This window comes from Balaenoptera ricei, chromosome 6, assembly GCF_028023285.1.
Source record: "Balaenoptera ricei isolate mBalRic1 chromosome 6, mBalRic1.hap2, whole genome shotgun sequence".
In the NCBI taxonomy this organism is placed as follows: Eukaryota; Metazoa; Chordata; class Mammalia; order Artiodactyla; family Balaenopteridae; genus Balaenoptera; species Balaenoptera ricei.
Window position 1 is genome coordinate 12,660,917 of NC_082644.1, and position 16,616 is coordinate 12,677,532.

The 16,616-nt window shown below is 37.2% G+C and overlaps 1 protein-coding gene and 1 long non-coding RNA gene across 3 annotated transcripts in view; one reads left to right on the forward strand and one right to left on the reverse strand.

The window, feature by feature from the left end:
* The window catches only part of LOC132368198 (uncharacterized), an 80,148-nt gene that overhangs the window by 36,141 nt on the left and 27,391 nt on the right, over positions 1–16,616 (forward strand). The window lies entirely within an intron of this gene.
* Positions 1–16,616, reverse strand: part of PPP2R2A (protein phosphatase 2 regulatory subunit Balpha) — an 85,234-nt gene that overhangs the window by 2,055 nt on the left and 66,563 nt on the right. For both annotated transcript variants that reach the window (XM_059926861.1, XM_059926862.1), the window contains exons 4-9: positions 15,128–15,293; positions 8,776–8,888; positions 7,874–8,051; positions 5,877–6,041; positions 4,789–4,958; positions 2,216–2,307 (exon numbers count right to left, since the gene is read on the reverse strand). In XM_059926861.1, coding sequence (XP_059782844.1) covers positions 2,216–2,307; positions 4,789–4,958; positions 5,877–6,041; positions 7,874–8,051; positions 8,776–8,888; positions 15,128–15,293 — 884 coding nt within the window. The remainder of the gene's footprint in view (positions 1–2,215; positions 2,308–4,788; positions 4,959–5,876; positions 6,042–7,873; positions 8,052–8,775; positions 8,889–15,127; positions 15,294–16,616) is intronic.

A 16,616-nucleotide genomic window follows, 5' to 3' on the forward strand; every position in this document is an offset into this window, starting at 1 on the left:
TTCAATGGATTAGGGCACCTAATCTATGCTATTTTAAAAGGTGTTGTTAGGCAGCATTTCTGTGGTATTCTTGCCAAAAATGTATAACTGGAATCTAATCACGAGAGAATATTAGACAACACTCAAATTAAGGAAAATTCTACAAAATAAATTGCCTGTGGTTTTCAAAAAAGCCAAGGTCATGAAAGACAAGGGAAGAATGAAGAACTTTTCCAGATTAAAGGAGACTAATGAGATGTGACAAATGAAACATACACTTTTGGATTGGATACCAGATTGTTTTTCTCTGCTAGAAAGGACATCATTGAGAGAACTTGTGTTATTTATGGGGATCTGTGGATTAGATGGCAGTACTGCATCAATGCGAATTTTTCTGCTTTAGATGCCAGTACTGTCATTATATAGGAGAGAGTCTTTCAAAAAATTTTTTTTATGTTAAGGGAAATAATTTTTCCTGACAATGGAACACGACGCTTAAACACTACGAGGACGAGCTGGCCGTAGCACTGCGCTATATCCTACTCCATCAGTGTCGCCTTCCCTTTCCTGTCTCCTTGATGCCTCAGGGTGAGCAGTGGCGTTCAAAGACGAAGCCTGCTTGCTCCTACTCCAGGTGTGCTGTGGCCAGCCTATAGGGCCTCATATTATAATCAGATAAAAACAATTTTAAAAATCAGACAAAAGATAAATTATCTAAGTTCTACTATCTTCAACAGCACCATGAAACCTGACTCATATCAAGCTTCAGCAATAAAACTATTGTTGAATAAAATACTCTAATGAGTGAGTACCTTGAAAGCAAGTTTAATAATTCCAGAATTATGTTTTCTTTTACTATTGTCTGTTCTATTGGAACATAATAAATGATAAATAAATACTGACATTTAAAAATGGAATGATTAAGACTTATTTATCCTTCGAAATAATGGTACACATTTTGATGACATAGTAAAAAGCAATCATACTGTGGCAAAGTTGTGGATTATAAAAAGCTTAATTACTCATGGTAATATGGTTAAAATAATACATGGTAATTACGTCTTCTCTTCTATGAGGTATTAATGTAGTACCTGGAAAAACCAGTGTGTAACGCTGCAAATGAAGTATCTACTGCCTAAATATTTCTAAAAACAATTTAATAGCAAAGTAACAACCAAACTGAAATTTCACCATTTTAACCACTGACATGTCAAAAATGTGACTGATCTGGTTCATAAAAGGGAAAAGTTTAAAATTTATATCATAATTTATTATATCTACAATTTTTTGGTATACTTTCACATTTACTAGTGAAACATAATGTTTAATTTTTATCTGCCAATACTGCTGTAAGATTACTAAATTTATTTCAAGGAGACCCTAGGGAAAATGAAGTTGGGAAATGTAATTTATGTCAGTTTAAAAACACGCTGGCGGGCTTCCCTGGTGGCGCAGTGGTTGAGAGTCTGCCTGCCAATGCAGGGGACACGGGTTCGAGCCCTGGTCTGGGAAGATCCCACATGCCGCGGAGCAACTGGGCCCGTGAGCCACAACTACTGAGCCTGCGCGTCTGGAGCCTGTGCTCCGCAACAAGAGAGGCTGCAATAGTGAGAGGCCCGCGCACTGCGATGAAGAGTGGCGCCCGCTTGCCACAACTAAAGAGAGCCCTCGCACAGAAACAAAAGACCCAGGGCTTCCCTGGTGGCGCAGTGGTTGAGAATCTGCCTGCCAATGCAGGGGACACGGGTTCGGGCCCTGGTCTGGGAAGATCCCACATGCCGCGGAGCAACTACGCCCGTGAGCCACAATTACTGAGCCTGTGCGTCTGGAGCCTGTGCTCCGCAACAAGAGAGGCCGCTACAGTGAGAGGCCCGCGCACCGTGATGAAGAGTGGCCCCCACTTGCCACAACTAGAGAAAGCCCTCGCACAGAAACGAAGACCCAACACAGCCATAAATGAATGAATTGAAAAAAAAAAAAAAAAAAAAAATTAAAAAAAAAAAATTAAAAAAAAAAAACGAAGACCCAACACAGCCATAAATAAATAAATAAATAAATTAAAATGAATAATGCTTAAAAAAATAAAAATATAAAAAATAAAAAATTAAAAAAAAAACAAAAACACGCTGGCCGTTAGTAAATGTAGCAACCATACTAGGAGTGAAATAGTAAATTTCTCTCCTCTAATGAAATTCAATTTGAATAAGAGGTTCAGTTCAAATTAAAATCAATTTACCTGTCAGATCCATTCCAACAACATTCAAATTTGTCAAATATGCAGTCATTTTCATATAGTGAACAAAGTTTACTTCTGAGGTATTCATGCACCTGGGGAAAAAACAAATATATATGTATACTTAGCTTACACCTTAAGATCTGCTGCTCTTGAAATTAGAAAATGGTTTAACAAGTCTATATTTTTTTAAGGCATATACAAACACGTATACATACGTTTTAATCTCATTAAAACTCAATTCTCAAAACAAACAAAAAACTCAATTCTCTGAGAAACAGTAAAGGTATTTTATCCTTTCACGGACATCTGGTCCCCCTTCCATGAACACACATTCTCCTCTCGTACAATAGAGAAAAATACCCTTCTGGGCACAGCACATGTACTCTTTACAAGCTCGACTGAAATATTTAGGCCAGAAAACATTTAAAACTGGCACAGGTAAGAGACTAATTAAAGAATATTATAGCAATATTTGAATTTGCTAACACTTGATTTTCAGCCCATTAATTGTTGATAAAAAACATGCAATACTGTGGCTTTACTTCCTTTTTAACTACCATTTTTGGGGCATAAATAACTGAAGCCTACAATATCTTATTAAGTGCATATGTTATGCATTGCATGACCCTGCCCTAGCTTGGTGATAAATTATATGGTTATTCTAGATATGTATTATGGAAATATTTGATATACTTGTTATTACCTATACAATATCCAAAGCTAATGATAATGTAGCTCTGTTTTTTGAAGTATAATTCTATGTTTACTCACTAGTATTTCACAAAGGGATCAACTAGAAAATAAATTAGTTACATAAAAAGTATTCTGAGAAATGATACAATTCTATATTAATATTACTAAATTACAAAGGACAGTTCCAAAGTATTTGTTGTGATCATAAGGGGAAAAAAACAAGTTTCTATCTCACTACTATTCTTTACTTAAAGAGAACCTTAGAAAGAAGTAATGATAGAAAAGAGTAGGTACCTTGGGACTTCCCTGGTGGCACAGTGGTTAAGAATCCGCCTGCCAATGCAGGGGACATGGGTTCAAGCCCTGGTCCGGGAAGATCCCCCATGCCGCGGAGCAACTAAGCCCGTACGCCACAACTACTGAGCCTGCACTCTAGAGCCCATGTGCCACAACTACTGAAGCCTGCGTACCTAGAGCCTATGCTCTGCAACAAGAGAAGCCACCGCAATGAGAAGCCCACGCACCGCAACAAAGAGGAGCCCCCGCTCGCCTCAACTAGAGAAAGCCCACGTGCAGCAACGAAGACCCAATGCAGCCAAAAATACATAAATAAATAAATAAATAAAGAGTAGGTACCTTCTCAATGCTTAGAATTCTCTATGAAACAACCTAAAGTCATTTTAAGTGTCCATTTCAATTATACATATTCAATAATAGCTGAATCTGCATATGCTACATTTGAGAATGATGTGACTCTACTCCCAATCACTAATCTAGTTCAGCATAGGTAGAAAAACTACAAATCAGGTAAAATTAGGTAAATCATGATAATTCAGCCAAGTTTTAGAGTGCACATACAGGGTTTCTCACCAAACAATGTAAGAGAATGAAGGTAAGGTTCAGATCAATTATTCTCAATGGGAAAGGGGTGGTGGTGTGATAATGAGGGTGGTGGGGATCACTAGGAGATAGATCAGAATCTTGGCAGTTACACAAATGTAATTTAAAAACAAAGCAATATTGTATCCCTTTGTTGTTGTTTCAATGTAGCATTTATTTTGAAATTTCAAATACCATTAAGGAGACTCTTAAGTGGTTCATGTTTGTCAAAGAGGATTAAAAGTTTGAGAAGCATCCTTCTAATTTTACTGAGAACATACAATGTAAAGAAGGTACCATTTATAAATTCTGTGTTCCTAAAGCAGTGTTAAACGTTTTCTACACTGCAGCTTAGGGCATAACACAGGTTTCTACTGGCCCCCCGACCCTGCTCCCAGCTGTGCACATCTTCATTCTCTTCTCCAGAAGAAAGGGATCCACGGTAGCGGCTTGGCTGACAAGAAGAGAATCCAGAGCTGACATCCTACAACAGAAAGGCAGCTCCTAAAGCTGTCTGCTGGGTTCTCACAAGCCCTTCTCCTTTAGGTTAAGACAACAGTTATTAGCCAGAAGGAGAATGCCAGTTCACCTGACTGGGCACACCAAAGCTAAGCTCTAGTTAGTTCAACTAGCACGATCCAGACTCCATCCGGGACACCTCGACTAGGACCATTCTCCCCAGTCCTCTTCCCCCAGACCTTGATAGAGACCGTAATTCCATCCTCACTTTAAATGTAGACAACAGGGAAAAAAAGTTATTACCGAACCAAATTGGTAGCTTTACACTTTAAAACTGAATAGACAACACAACCTATAAAAGTATATATAAATTTAACATAAGGAAAGGCAGTGTACTCATGGATCTCTGAAGGAAAAAAACCTAATGGTGAACATACACTGCACTGTACTGGGATTAACACATAGTACAAAATCCTTCTCTATAAACACTTAAAAGTAAGTAAACAGGTTATATACTCACTGAAAGAAAAAATTGCAAATACCTGGTATGTTTCCACAGGCCTGTTTTCCATATTTAAGTCCCAAATTTTGACTGACAAATAGTCTCTAGTCATCATATATCGACCACTATGGCTGAATTTTACATCAGAAATTGAAGAGATGATTTCAGAAAAAAAGGACCTGTTACTCGGATCTTCAGGTTCTTCAAACACTAAAAACAAGCAAAATAGGAGGGCTGAGGGCAATTTGTAAATATTCTGGCTTGGACAAAGCATTTACTCAAAACACCATTCATCAACTTCCTCAGAGTGAGCTAAAAATGGCAGGGTGATAAAGAACCGAAAAACATCTCTCTAGCTATAAGAACATACCCTCCCTGAGAGTTTAAGAGAATCAGAGCGACTTAGTACTGAAGTTGAAGATGCAAAAGGACGTATGCAGCACAGCACCTTCCAGAGTCATTCAGCTAATTCAGCAGAACCAGACTCACTCAAGATGTCTGACTTCAGTGCACCAATCTGAGGTCCTGCATATACCTCACTGACTTTGTACTGTCACCATGAGAAACACACCATCCTCACCATTCCAACTCATACCCGCATTTTATTTTTTTAGTGGCCTGGTAAAATTATTTTGATAAGCAGCATGTACCTATCTTCATGAGTTTTTAAAATCTTCAACAACTTGAAGATAAGAATAATGCAATCCTTTAATTTTTTTAACCTGGTACTTTTCAAACTTGTTTAAGCCAAAGAAACCTCATCTCAGAAGTAATCTTCCTAGGAAGCTCAAAACAGAAAGGAAGAAAGGACGGGAGGGAGCAAAAGAGAGAAGGGAGGCAGGGAAGAAAGGAACTGCTCTACTTGAATACAGGACTGGAGAACCCAACCCAAGTTCCCAAAGAATAGCATTGCATTAAAAATACATCCACTGGGACTCAACAGACATGCCCCCAAGAGAGCCTTCTGTGCTCTTCCAGTAGTATAACCTATAATCCCTCATGTTGAGTCAGGCGGCTTACCAAAGGGAACAGGAGGTTTAAGACTTGCAAACCTATGTAAATGTAGTTACCATGTCTGAAGACAAACAGAAAATGTTATCATTTGAAAACAAGATGCAATTAACTTACGTTTAGAATGCCTATCACAGAGGGCGGATGCCCTCATGTCACATAACCGAATAGTTCCTTTACTGCTGCTGTATACAAATGTGTTACAACTGTTTGGATGGAATTCTGCTGCTGTAATCACCTCTGTCAGCTCCTCCATATTGGCAGGCTTGATATCCACAATATCTGGACAGCATTTTATTAAGGAATTTCCACTTAGAAAAAAGGTCAAGCATAATTTTATATTTTTCAAATCTAAAATTCATTCATAGACTTAAGCACAACTATTAATTCTAAACTGCATATTACTACTTACATGAGTATAAATCCCAGAGGGATCAAAACTCTTAATGCTTGAAAAAAAAAGTCTGAGACAAAAACACGGGCGAATTTTAAATCACCTTAGAATGTAGAGGTCTTTTTTTTCTGAGTATGATACAAACCTCAGAAGCCATAAAAAAAGGACTGACACACCATCTTCCTAAATATTAAGAAGATATTCCTAAATATTAGTGTACACTCCAAACAAAACAAAAGGAAAAATCTGAAAGGCGGCAAAAAAGGGAAACTGTTAGCACACAAACAATGGAGCTGAGTTACTTGATGTCAAAAAGGTGCTTTAAAAACAAAGAAATTCCAATAAGAATATATGTAAATCCAATGAAAAATATGGAAAAGAACAAAAAGAAATATAAATGGTTGAAAAATATGAAAACATGCTCAAATCTACTCAGGATGAAAGAAGCGAATCAAAACAAGAAGAGAAGTTTTCACTAACTAGACTGCTAAAGGTATAGGAAAACAGGCTCTTTTATACACTATAAGCATACCTCGTTTCATTGTGCTTCGCTTTTATTGAGCGTCACAGATACTGCATTTTTTTATAAATTGAACTTTTGTAGCAACCCTGCATCTAGCAAGTCTATCAGCGCCATTCTTCCAACAGCATTTGTTCACTTTGTGTCTCTGTCACATTTTGGTTATTATCACAATACTTCAAACTTTTACATTATTATTACATTCATTATGGTGATCTGTGATCAGTGATCTTTGATGTCACTACTGTGATTGTTTTGGGCTGCCATGAACTGTGCCCACAAGATAGTGAATTTAGTCAACTGTTGAAAGGACAACCAAGGGCTTAGAACATTACATAAACTTAGTTGATAAAGCAGCAGCAAGGTTTGAGGGTACTGACTCCAGTTCTGAAGGGAAGTTCTACTGTGGGTGAAATGCTGTCAAACAGCACTGCAGACTACAGAGAAATCATTCATGAAAGGAAGAGTCAAAACTGACGTGGCAAACTTCGCTGTTGTCTTATTTCAAAGAAGTTGCCACAGCTCCTCCACCCTTCAGCAACCACCACTACAGGGATGCATGTATTGGTAGAGTATGAATAATAGTAGAGTGTTAATTTTTCAAATGATACCTATTTGGAAAGACATACATTAATACTAGTTATAATAACTAACATTTATCAAGAACTTAAATACTTAAAAACAAACATATATACATTTCTATATTTATATGTATATAGTATATGTGTGTGTATATATCTCATATATCACACACTTGATTATGCACAGAAAAATTTCAGAAGGATAACAAACAATGAAAATGAGGATTGGGAAAGTATTTATACTGTCATGCATCATGACTTGTATGAATTTCTTTTTCCAATCTTATTTTTATAATTAAAAATATTTTTTAAGGATAATACTCCACATATTTGTTTCTGTTACAAGAAACAGCTATTTAAAAAATTTTCTATTTTCATAGGTACAAACAGATGAATTCCTTAAAATTCTAAGAATCCAATTTTTAAATTGATACATTATGCTTTTTATCAAATAACTTCAGCCAGTGTTTAATCACTTAAACACAAAGAAAAAATGGTATAAAGTAAGAAGCTACTATAAAAAGAATCAAAACACACTAAGGAGAGATGAAAATAAATCCAGTATGGGCACAACATGCATTCTTTACCAAACACCGAAAAAAAGAAACCAAATGGATACTAAAACTCCTGTCTGTAATTTCCAGGTGCCAAAGATTAATCCGCAAATCATCTGCAGATAAATACGTTTCATAATCACTATTAATAGAAATTGAGTTGATGTGATATGTATGAGCGTTGGCAAATATTCGTCGTGGACTGGCCTCCACCATTAGATCCATGGGCCTAAAGACTGGCACCTGTCAATAAGACACATGAAAAACCGTGATTACAAAATGTTTATTGTTTACAAGAGCACTGAAGGTCCAGAACACTTCATTACTCCAGTTTTTGAGGGAATATAAAACAGTATAATATTACACAGATTTAGTTTTATAAAGCAACTGATGTTGACTGCTTATTTAAAGTGTTAAAATGGGAAGAAAAATAAAAAATCTGGAAAATTTACCTTCTTTTATAGATAGCAGTACTATGAGAATTTGCAGTTTTTCCCAGTTTCAATCTTTTGCTTGACAGACTTGCAAAGCTAATAAATGTTTATAATTTAAAGTGGCTAAAAAGGAAATTAGCCCAAAGCATCTAATTCTTGGTATTTTTTTAATTGCAACTAGAAGATTTAGTCCATTTCTACTTTTTTGATCTCCAAAGAAAGTTAACCTTGAAACTTAACCTTCTAACAGCTGACAAACCATGAGAGCAAAAGAGAGTATGGTGGCACAGTATAAAACACAGGCTTGTGCTGAGTCCTGGTTCAGCCCCTGACCACAGTGAAACCTCTCTGTAGATCAGGGTCTGTTTAAAATTTGAGTTATTAATGTTCTATCTGGTTACCGAATCTTGGGAAGAAGCAGACTGTAATTATTCCTATTCATGTTCTGCTGAGAATCTATAATATATAACAGGAATACAAAACACTATTCATCAGAATTAGAACCTTTTTTTTTTTTTTTTAAATGTACTTACACGTAGTGTAGTGACTGTAGTAGGATCTCTATACCTTCCATCTTCCTCTTTCAAGTTATACCCTTCTGGTCTTTTGTCCCTTTCACTGATTTTCCATAATTTTATTGTTTTATCTGGGGAGAAAATAAAGAAAGTCCTCAAAAAAAAGATTAAAACTGATAGAAGAAGAACACTTTAAGATATATTTAAACACACCATTTCGTATCCCAAGAATAAAATCCCTGATCTGACTTAATAGAAAACAAATTTCCTACCACCAGATGAATAAAAACATCCATACATAGAAAAACAGTACAGAAATCGCACATTTATGTTAATGGCACTCGTAAAATTCCATTTGATATTAAAATCAAGTCAGAGCCAGGTCCTTATCCTTCAAAAATAATTAAAGCTAGAGGGAAAAAATTGTATATTTATGTACATATAAACACATATATGTCTATACATATATACAAACATATACATATATAATGCTTAATATTTAATTTTTACACAGAGTCATTAAAATAGCCTACTATTTAGAATAAAAATATCATAAAGAATATCTATCTCCCTTGGTCCCACACTTCCTAGCAGATGCTATCAAACACTCCATAAATTTCTTCATGGGTCTGGAAGGATCTGTTTTTAAAATCTTTCTTTTCCTCTGTTGCATTAGGGATGCAATTCAAGTAAGTAACAGGGCCTGAAAATAATTTACCAATTAAAAGCATACGTCCCCAAGTCCTTCGATCCCTGGTCTGGGAAGATCCCACATGCTATGGAGCAACTATGCCTGTGTGCCACAAATACTGAAGCCCGCGCACCTAGAGCCCGTGCTCCACAACAAGAGAAGCCGCTGCAATTAGAAGACCTCGCACCGCAACTAGAGAAAAAGCCCACGCGCAGCAACAAAGACCCAACGCAGCCGTAAATGAATGAATGAATGAATGTTAAAAGAAAAAAGAGAATATATAGTGTTTTTAAAAACAAGCTTTAATTTTGAAGTAAGTTTAGAGTTACAGAGAAGTTGCAAAGAGTGTTTCCATATACCCTTCACCCAGTTTTTTCTAATGTCAGCATCTTATATGCAACCTCAGTACATTTGTTAAAACTAAGAAATTAACATTCTACATTACCATTAACTAAACTCCAGACTTGACTCTGATTTCACCAGGTTTTCCACTAATGCCTTTTTCCTGTTCCAGGATCCAAATAACACCGTATTAGTTGTCAAGCTTCCTTAGTCTCTCTGACTTTACCAATTTCTCAGACTTTCCTTAGTTTTCTTCATCCTGACAGTTCTGAGAAGCAGTGGTGAGGTATTGTGTAGAATGTCCCTGAACTGGATATGTCTGCTCTTTCCTCATGATCAGACTGGGATCATGGGTTTTTAGGAAGAGCCCAGAGACGAAGCGAGTGTATACATAGTACCAACGTGACTTTTCCGCTGGTGATGTTAGATGTGATCACTTGGTTAAGGCAGTAACTGCCAGGTTTCTCTCCTTCCCCCCCGCCCCCCGCCCCCCGCCATACTCTGTTCTTTGGAAGTGAGTCACTAAGTCCAGTCTACACTTAAAAGGACAATGCAGGGGCTTCCCTGGTGGCGCAGTGGTTGAGAATCCACCTGCCAATGCAGGGGACACGGGTTCGAGCCCTGGTCTGGGAGGATCCCACATGCCGCGGAGCAACTGGGCCCGTGAGCCACAACTACTGAGCCTGCGCGTCTGGAGCCTGTGCTCCGCAACGAGAGGCCACGATAGTGAGAGGCCCGTGCATCGCGATGAAGAGTGGCCCCCGCTTGCCGCAACTAGAGAAAGCCCTCGCACAGAAACGAAGACCCAACACAGCCAAAAATAAATTAATTAATTAATTTAAAAAAAAAAAAAAAAAGGACAACGCAGTTACAGTCCCTGCACGGAGGAATATCCGTCCACATATTATTTGTAACAAGCGTTCCTTCTCCCCACTTTTTATTTATTCAGTCAACCATTTGTATCACTATGGACTCAAGCACGTTTATTTAATATTATACTTTGTGTTACAATCCTGAAACTACACTTATAAAAGTATCACATTCTTAATGGCCCTTCTAAGCAAATGGGTATAACACAATCGGAAAAAGCAGTGCATAAAAGGCACCGTAGAACTCTGTCACAGAGAGGTAGCAGGGGCTCCTCCAGCCTGGCCACCCCTCTCTGCCTGGTGCAGAAGAGCATGCTAAGCTGCCCCTGTGGGTGCCCTTTGCAGAGATGAAGTGCACACAGAGAAAAACTGCTCACTTCACTAACTTGTAACCTAGTATTTCACCTGAACCCTCTGTAATCTTGTTTTTCAGTTATATTGCAGTTAAGTTATATGTGTTTTCTATGTGCTATTTAGTTTATATATATTTATATAATTTAGGTAAAGAGTGATATATTTTAGAATATTTAACCTGTCCCCAAATCTGTAATATAAATGAGCCAAGGCCTGAATTCTACATTTCGGGAGAAATTATCATCTAAATATGATAAGGATGAACACCCCCCCCCGCACATACACACCCCCATGATTATCTTATGGCCTGTTCAAATTTTTCATCCTTACTAAAGATCCAAATAAAGAAATCATGATATACTTATCAAACATTTCAAATAAGACATAATCAGTGTTTGTGGTTCCTAGTAGTGTTATAGGAATAAAATTCTAAAAAAAAAAAAGAAAAAAGAAAGAAAAAAACTTGGGTAAACAGATTTTTAAAACAAATTAAACTTCAAAACAAAAATTTTAAAGTGATAAAATTTGTAACTTAAGAGACTTTTTAAAACTTTTAATGGCATAAACAAAGGATCCAGAAGTACTACACAATTTTAGTGCGGTGCCTGGGAACAAGGCAGGTCAGGAATTTTTAAAAAATCAAAATTCTTATGCTCTACAGTAGTGACCTTTTTATCTGGAGTTTTTGGTCCATAGTTGGAGGTACATGAGAATAATCAAATTCCATAAAACTGCATGCAAGATTATGTGAATATACTCATTTTCTGTGAAGGGGATTATTAGATTCCTCAAAGAGAACTGTTGCTTCCAAAAAGTTAAGAACCACTGCTCTCCAGTGTTTCCCTCCACTGTGAGCACTGATAACTAAACAAGCGTTCCCCAAGTCCAAATCCCGGTGCTCCCCTCACCACAGAGGGTCAGAACAGGGAAATCCATGCTACCAACTCTCCTTTGTGGGTATGTAGCTTTTATATAAAATCCAAAAAGCTTCTTAGTAATAAGCTGTTAAAACACAACCTGTTTACAAGTGAACTTTGTATTATTCATATATTCAAAGACCCAGGGTCAGCAGATTAGAGTCGGATGTTTTTGCAATGTAGAGAAACTGAGGAGAATTCAGAGAAAGGCAAAAGAAGGTTAAAGAGAAAGAGAATGAAACCACTTGAAGAAACATTAAGTGAATAAAGTTATAAGAAGGTGACTATGAAGTTACTTAAGTATAAACAATCTGGGAAACACTGAACAGTTTGTGATGATCGTGGAAAGCCAATACAAAGATGAAAGTAAGATTAATTTTGGTTATTCAAAGCTGGAACGTTTGGTCCTATTTTCCACCGCTCTCCCCAGTAGTTTCTAATCTTTTTGTGACTATAAAGACCCATTACGTGTGGGGGGAAAAGGTACTATTATGCTCTATCTCAGAGAGAAAACTATACAAAATAACAGAAAGATACTGCTCAGATTTAACAGAAGTTGACATTTTTCCATATTTGCTTTCTCTCTTTTGAAAGAATAAAGCTTTTCAGATACAGATTTTTAAGTCCTATTCCTCTCATCCTTTTTCCTATCTCACCATACCAGGTAGAGCAGTTTGTAAAATGTCCATACTTGTTCTAGCCTTCCACAATGGACTCTATTTTTAGCACAAAAAATACAGCCCCCACCCCAAAATTTGTATTTTACTTAGTATTCATTAACAACAAAAAGACAAAAACCTACAATGCATTGTGTAGTGTCCTTTAAAATAATTTGTATTATTAATCAATGATTTTTCAAATTTACACAGTAATCCTATTTGGGAAACGCTGTTGATTCTGTACACAGAAAAATATTACATAGATTTACATAACCCCTGACCCAACCACTGCAATTTCCAGTGGTTTCTCCTTCCACTGAACTTTTGTAGAGTTTAGTGTCTAGAAAGGCTCGTCTGGTTAAATGATGCCTTATCTCAAATCACAGAGGAGCACATGGAAACCTGCATGGAAGACACATGTGGATATAAATAAGAACTGAAAGAGATTTAAGATTTAATCCATAAGTGAACTGAAATGGGATTTGCTTCCAAATAATACTGAGAAGGAGGGGGAGGAGAAGTACCTGAGAAACACAACTAGTGATGAACTGAGAACTGTTGAAGCTGGGTGTTGGGAATATGGGGCTTCATTATTCTGCTTCAGCTTGTACTTTAAAAATTCCCCTCTATAAAAAGTAAAATGATTTAGCCTATAAGAAGTGAACTGGGACTTCCCTGGTGGCGCAGAGGTTAAGAATCCGCCTGCCAGTGCAGGGGACACGGGTTCGAGCCCTGGTCCAGGAAGATCCCACATGCCACGGAGCAACTAAGCCCGTGCGCCACAACTACTGAGTCCGTGAGCCACAACTACTGAGCCTGCGTGTCTAGAGCCCATGCTCTGCAACAAGAGAAGCCACCGCAATGAGAAGCCTGCACACTGCAATGAAGAGTAGCCCCTGCTCGCCGCAACTAGAGAAAGCCCATGTACAGCAACGAAGACCCAATGCAGCCAAAAATAAATGAATTAATTAATTATTTAAAAAAGTGAACCGCCAAAATTACTAAGAGCAAACACACTTCCTGGGACATTTACTTCCAAAGTAGAAACTACGTAAATGGTGTAATTACATATTATTTGTGTCAAAGAGCAGTATCTGAAGTGCTATTTGAAATAACTTAGTTACCTATGTAAATTAAAACTGAACCAAGATTAGAAGCCAACATGTGACATGAGTAAACATATACCCTTCATCTAGGATGCTCTAAGTTACAAGCTTTAAATCATTATTTCTATTTATTTTTCTTTCAGTAAGAAGAGAGGGGAATGCAGTTTATGTAAAAAGAGAGGGGGTAGATGGTACAGATTTCAATGGACTTGTTAGGGAGAGCTTTGACAATCAGAAAAATCGGCATCTAAGAGGAAGCAAACATTTATGTTGTCAGCTAGTGGCATCATTCTGGGGAATGCATTTCCAATAACTGGATACAATGGGTGATAAGGCCTAAGGTGGATGAGGGCAGCACTTAATACTGTCTACTGGGTCACCCCCGAAGTCACTTGAGTTTACATTCTGCAAGTGCTAAAGAATGGTGAGGTCTAGGTGCTAAAATCTGATTTTATTAACACCGAGGGGATGAGAAAATGAGAGGTTTTCCCCAATCCTTGTGCCAGCCTCAAAAAACTTTTAATCTAAATTTTTACAGACTATGGCTACCCAGAACACCTGGACGTACCCCTCAATCACTCTAATGCTTCTCTTTAGACTCAAATCCACAGGGATAAACCAGGTCACAACAACTCATGTGAAAAAAATTTAGAAGAACAAAAGAAATGACCCACTTCTTAACCTGTCATAAAGGACTTTAAATTCTGGTAGAGTGATTATACAATTCTAAACCTCACTTAATAACGTTTCCTGAACAAACAAAACAGTGTAAGAAGCATCTTCTTACAGCCATAAGGCTCGCTGGGAAGAAGGCAATGAGTCAACTCCCGTTTGTGTCCTTCTTGGATGAGGATCAAGTAGGAAGAGCGCTCTCCTAGAGAGTATCCTGGAATGGGGGCCATCCTTTGACAGAGTGTTTTGTATTTACAGTTTGAAATACTCTTTGGAGAGTTAGGCACACTTAAAAAGGAAGAGGAAAGGAAATCAATATTTACTGAGCACTCACTATGTACACTAGGAGTCATCACATTTACTCCTCACAACCGTACTGTAACACAGATATTACCATCTCCAGTTTGCAGATGAGGGAAACTTGATTCAGTGTTAGTAAGCTGCCCAAGGTGACTAAGCCAAGAAGTGGCAGAAACAGGATCTGACCCAAACCCAGTGGTAAAGCTCATTCTTTTCACTACAAACCGTGTGGACTAAAAGAAGTGGACACGTGAGGATCTCTTTCATAGAATTTAAAAACTAAAAGACAATAAAAAAGGGAAGACAAAATAGAAGAGTTTACATTCTATATGGGGAAAAAATATTTCCAAATGTCTATTTGCGGAGATCTCTTAACAACTACTCCTCTTTGAAAAGGGGAAAGCATCCTACAGGATATGTGTACATAGTGGGCACATGAAAAGAAAAAATTTACACTTACCATTGGTAGACAATAAAAACTGAGCAGCATTTTTCTGGGGTAACCACCTAATTTTGTTGATCTTTTCTTCTATTTCTAAACTTTTCAAGTAGTCAAACTCTGGTTCATGGCTCTGAAAGGTGCTGTAAACATTATATTCTCCTCTGCTATGAGACTGGATTTTGTTCTAAAATGGAAACAAAAATATTTGGACCAGTTGAGAAATATTTCAAATTAATCAAACATATAGTCAATTCCAACAGATCCTGAATGTTATATACAATTATATTGTTTTTTATATTTAAAGGCTTTCAAGGAATAAATACAAATGCTTAAAAGAAAAAAAAGGAAAAGCTAAATAAAGCCTAATAATTAGGCCCAATTCATGAGGAAAAGTGTTATTAAAATACGGATCATTCTGCTGATTACTTTACCATTATATAAGACATAGTACAGAGGACTACTAAGCATACGTAACAAAAAGTAAAGATTAAATAAGAAAAGCTCATCAGGAACAGCTGGCTGAGGCACACCTTCTTTCTCTGCCCACTGTCTTAAGGATCAGTTCTCTATCCGTTACTGAACGTGATGTATTGTCCTCTTCCTTTCCCTTTCTCATGCCTGCCTCTAGGTCATTTCACTGCTGAAAAACTCTTTAAGAGAGGGGCTCTCATAAATGCAACAGCACATCTGACCCCGACCTCCCCCACCCAAGACCACAGTTACAGGGCTCTATTACCCACCGAGCCCACATTCAGCAATACCCAGCAGGCCTCACCCCATCAACAACTGTGTACCCTCCTTGAATTGTCTTTCTTATATTATGAGCCTAGCACGCACCAACGATTTATTTCACTTAGTATCAGTGTGAGTGAATATAATTTAAGCTATTGGATAAAGAGACTACCTGTGAACTTCTTCAGTTAACACGACCTTAGCAAAAATGAGAATTACAACCATGTTCAGGATTTTACCTTTTAATCCATCATCACATAATCAAAAACCTTTCCACTAAAGACATTAAATGTCTAGTTCAAAAAACCAATGGAAAAATAGTTTAAAAGAAAGATATTATTTATAATCAACTATTTTAAGTAAAAGTGAATTAGCAAATGAAATGTTTAAGATTACTTGATAATAAGAATGACCTGTTAGTCATTATTATTATTTCTCCTTATAAAAAGAAAACTTTATTGAATCATCATCTTGTAAGTGTATGTTTTGGGTTGTTTTTTTCCAGTAGCTTGATTACCCGGATTGATCATTCATGGTTACAGTTGTGTGTGGGTCCTCTGACAGTAGTATCAATTATTACTGAGTGGCTTTGCCAATACTGAGAATGCAAAGCATACCATAGAACATAATCCACACTGGGGATATGGAAAGGGTAAAAGTCAAACTCAGAACCTTGGTCTCGTTACCATACTCTTACACCAAATCTGATAACCTAACCCATGTAATGTGTACACGCTAATATCTCACCAGAAGAAATTCCATAAGTCTTCCATTG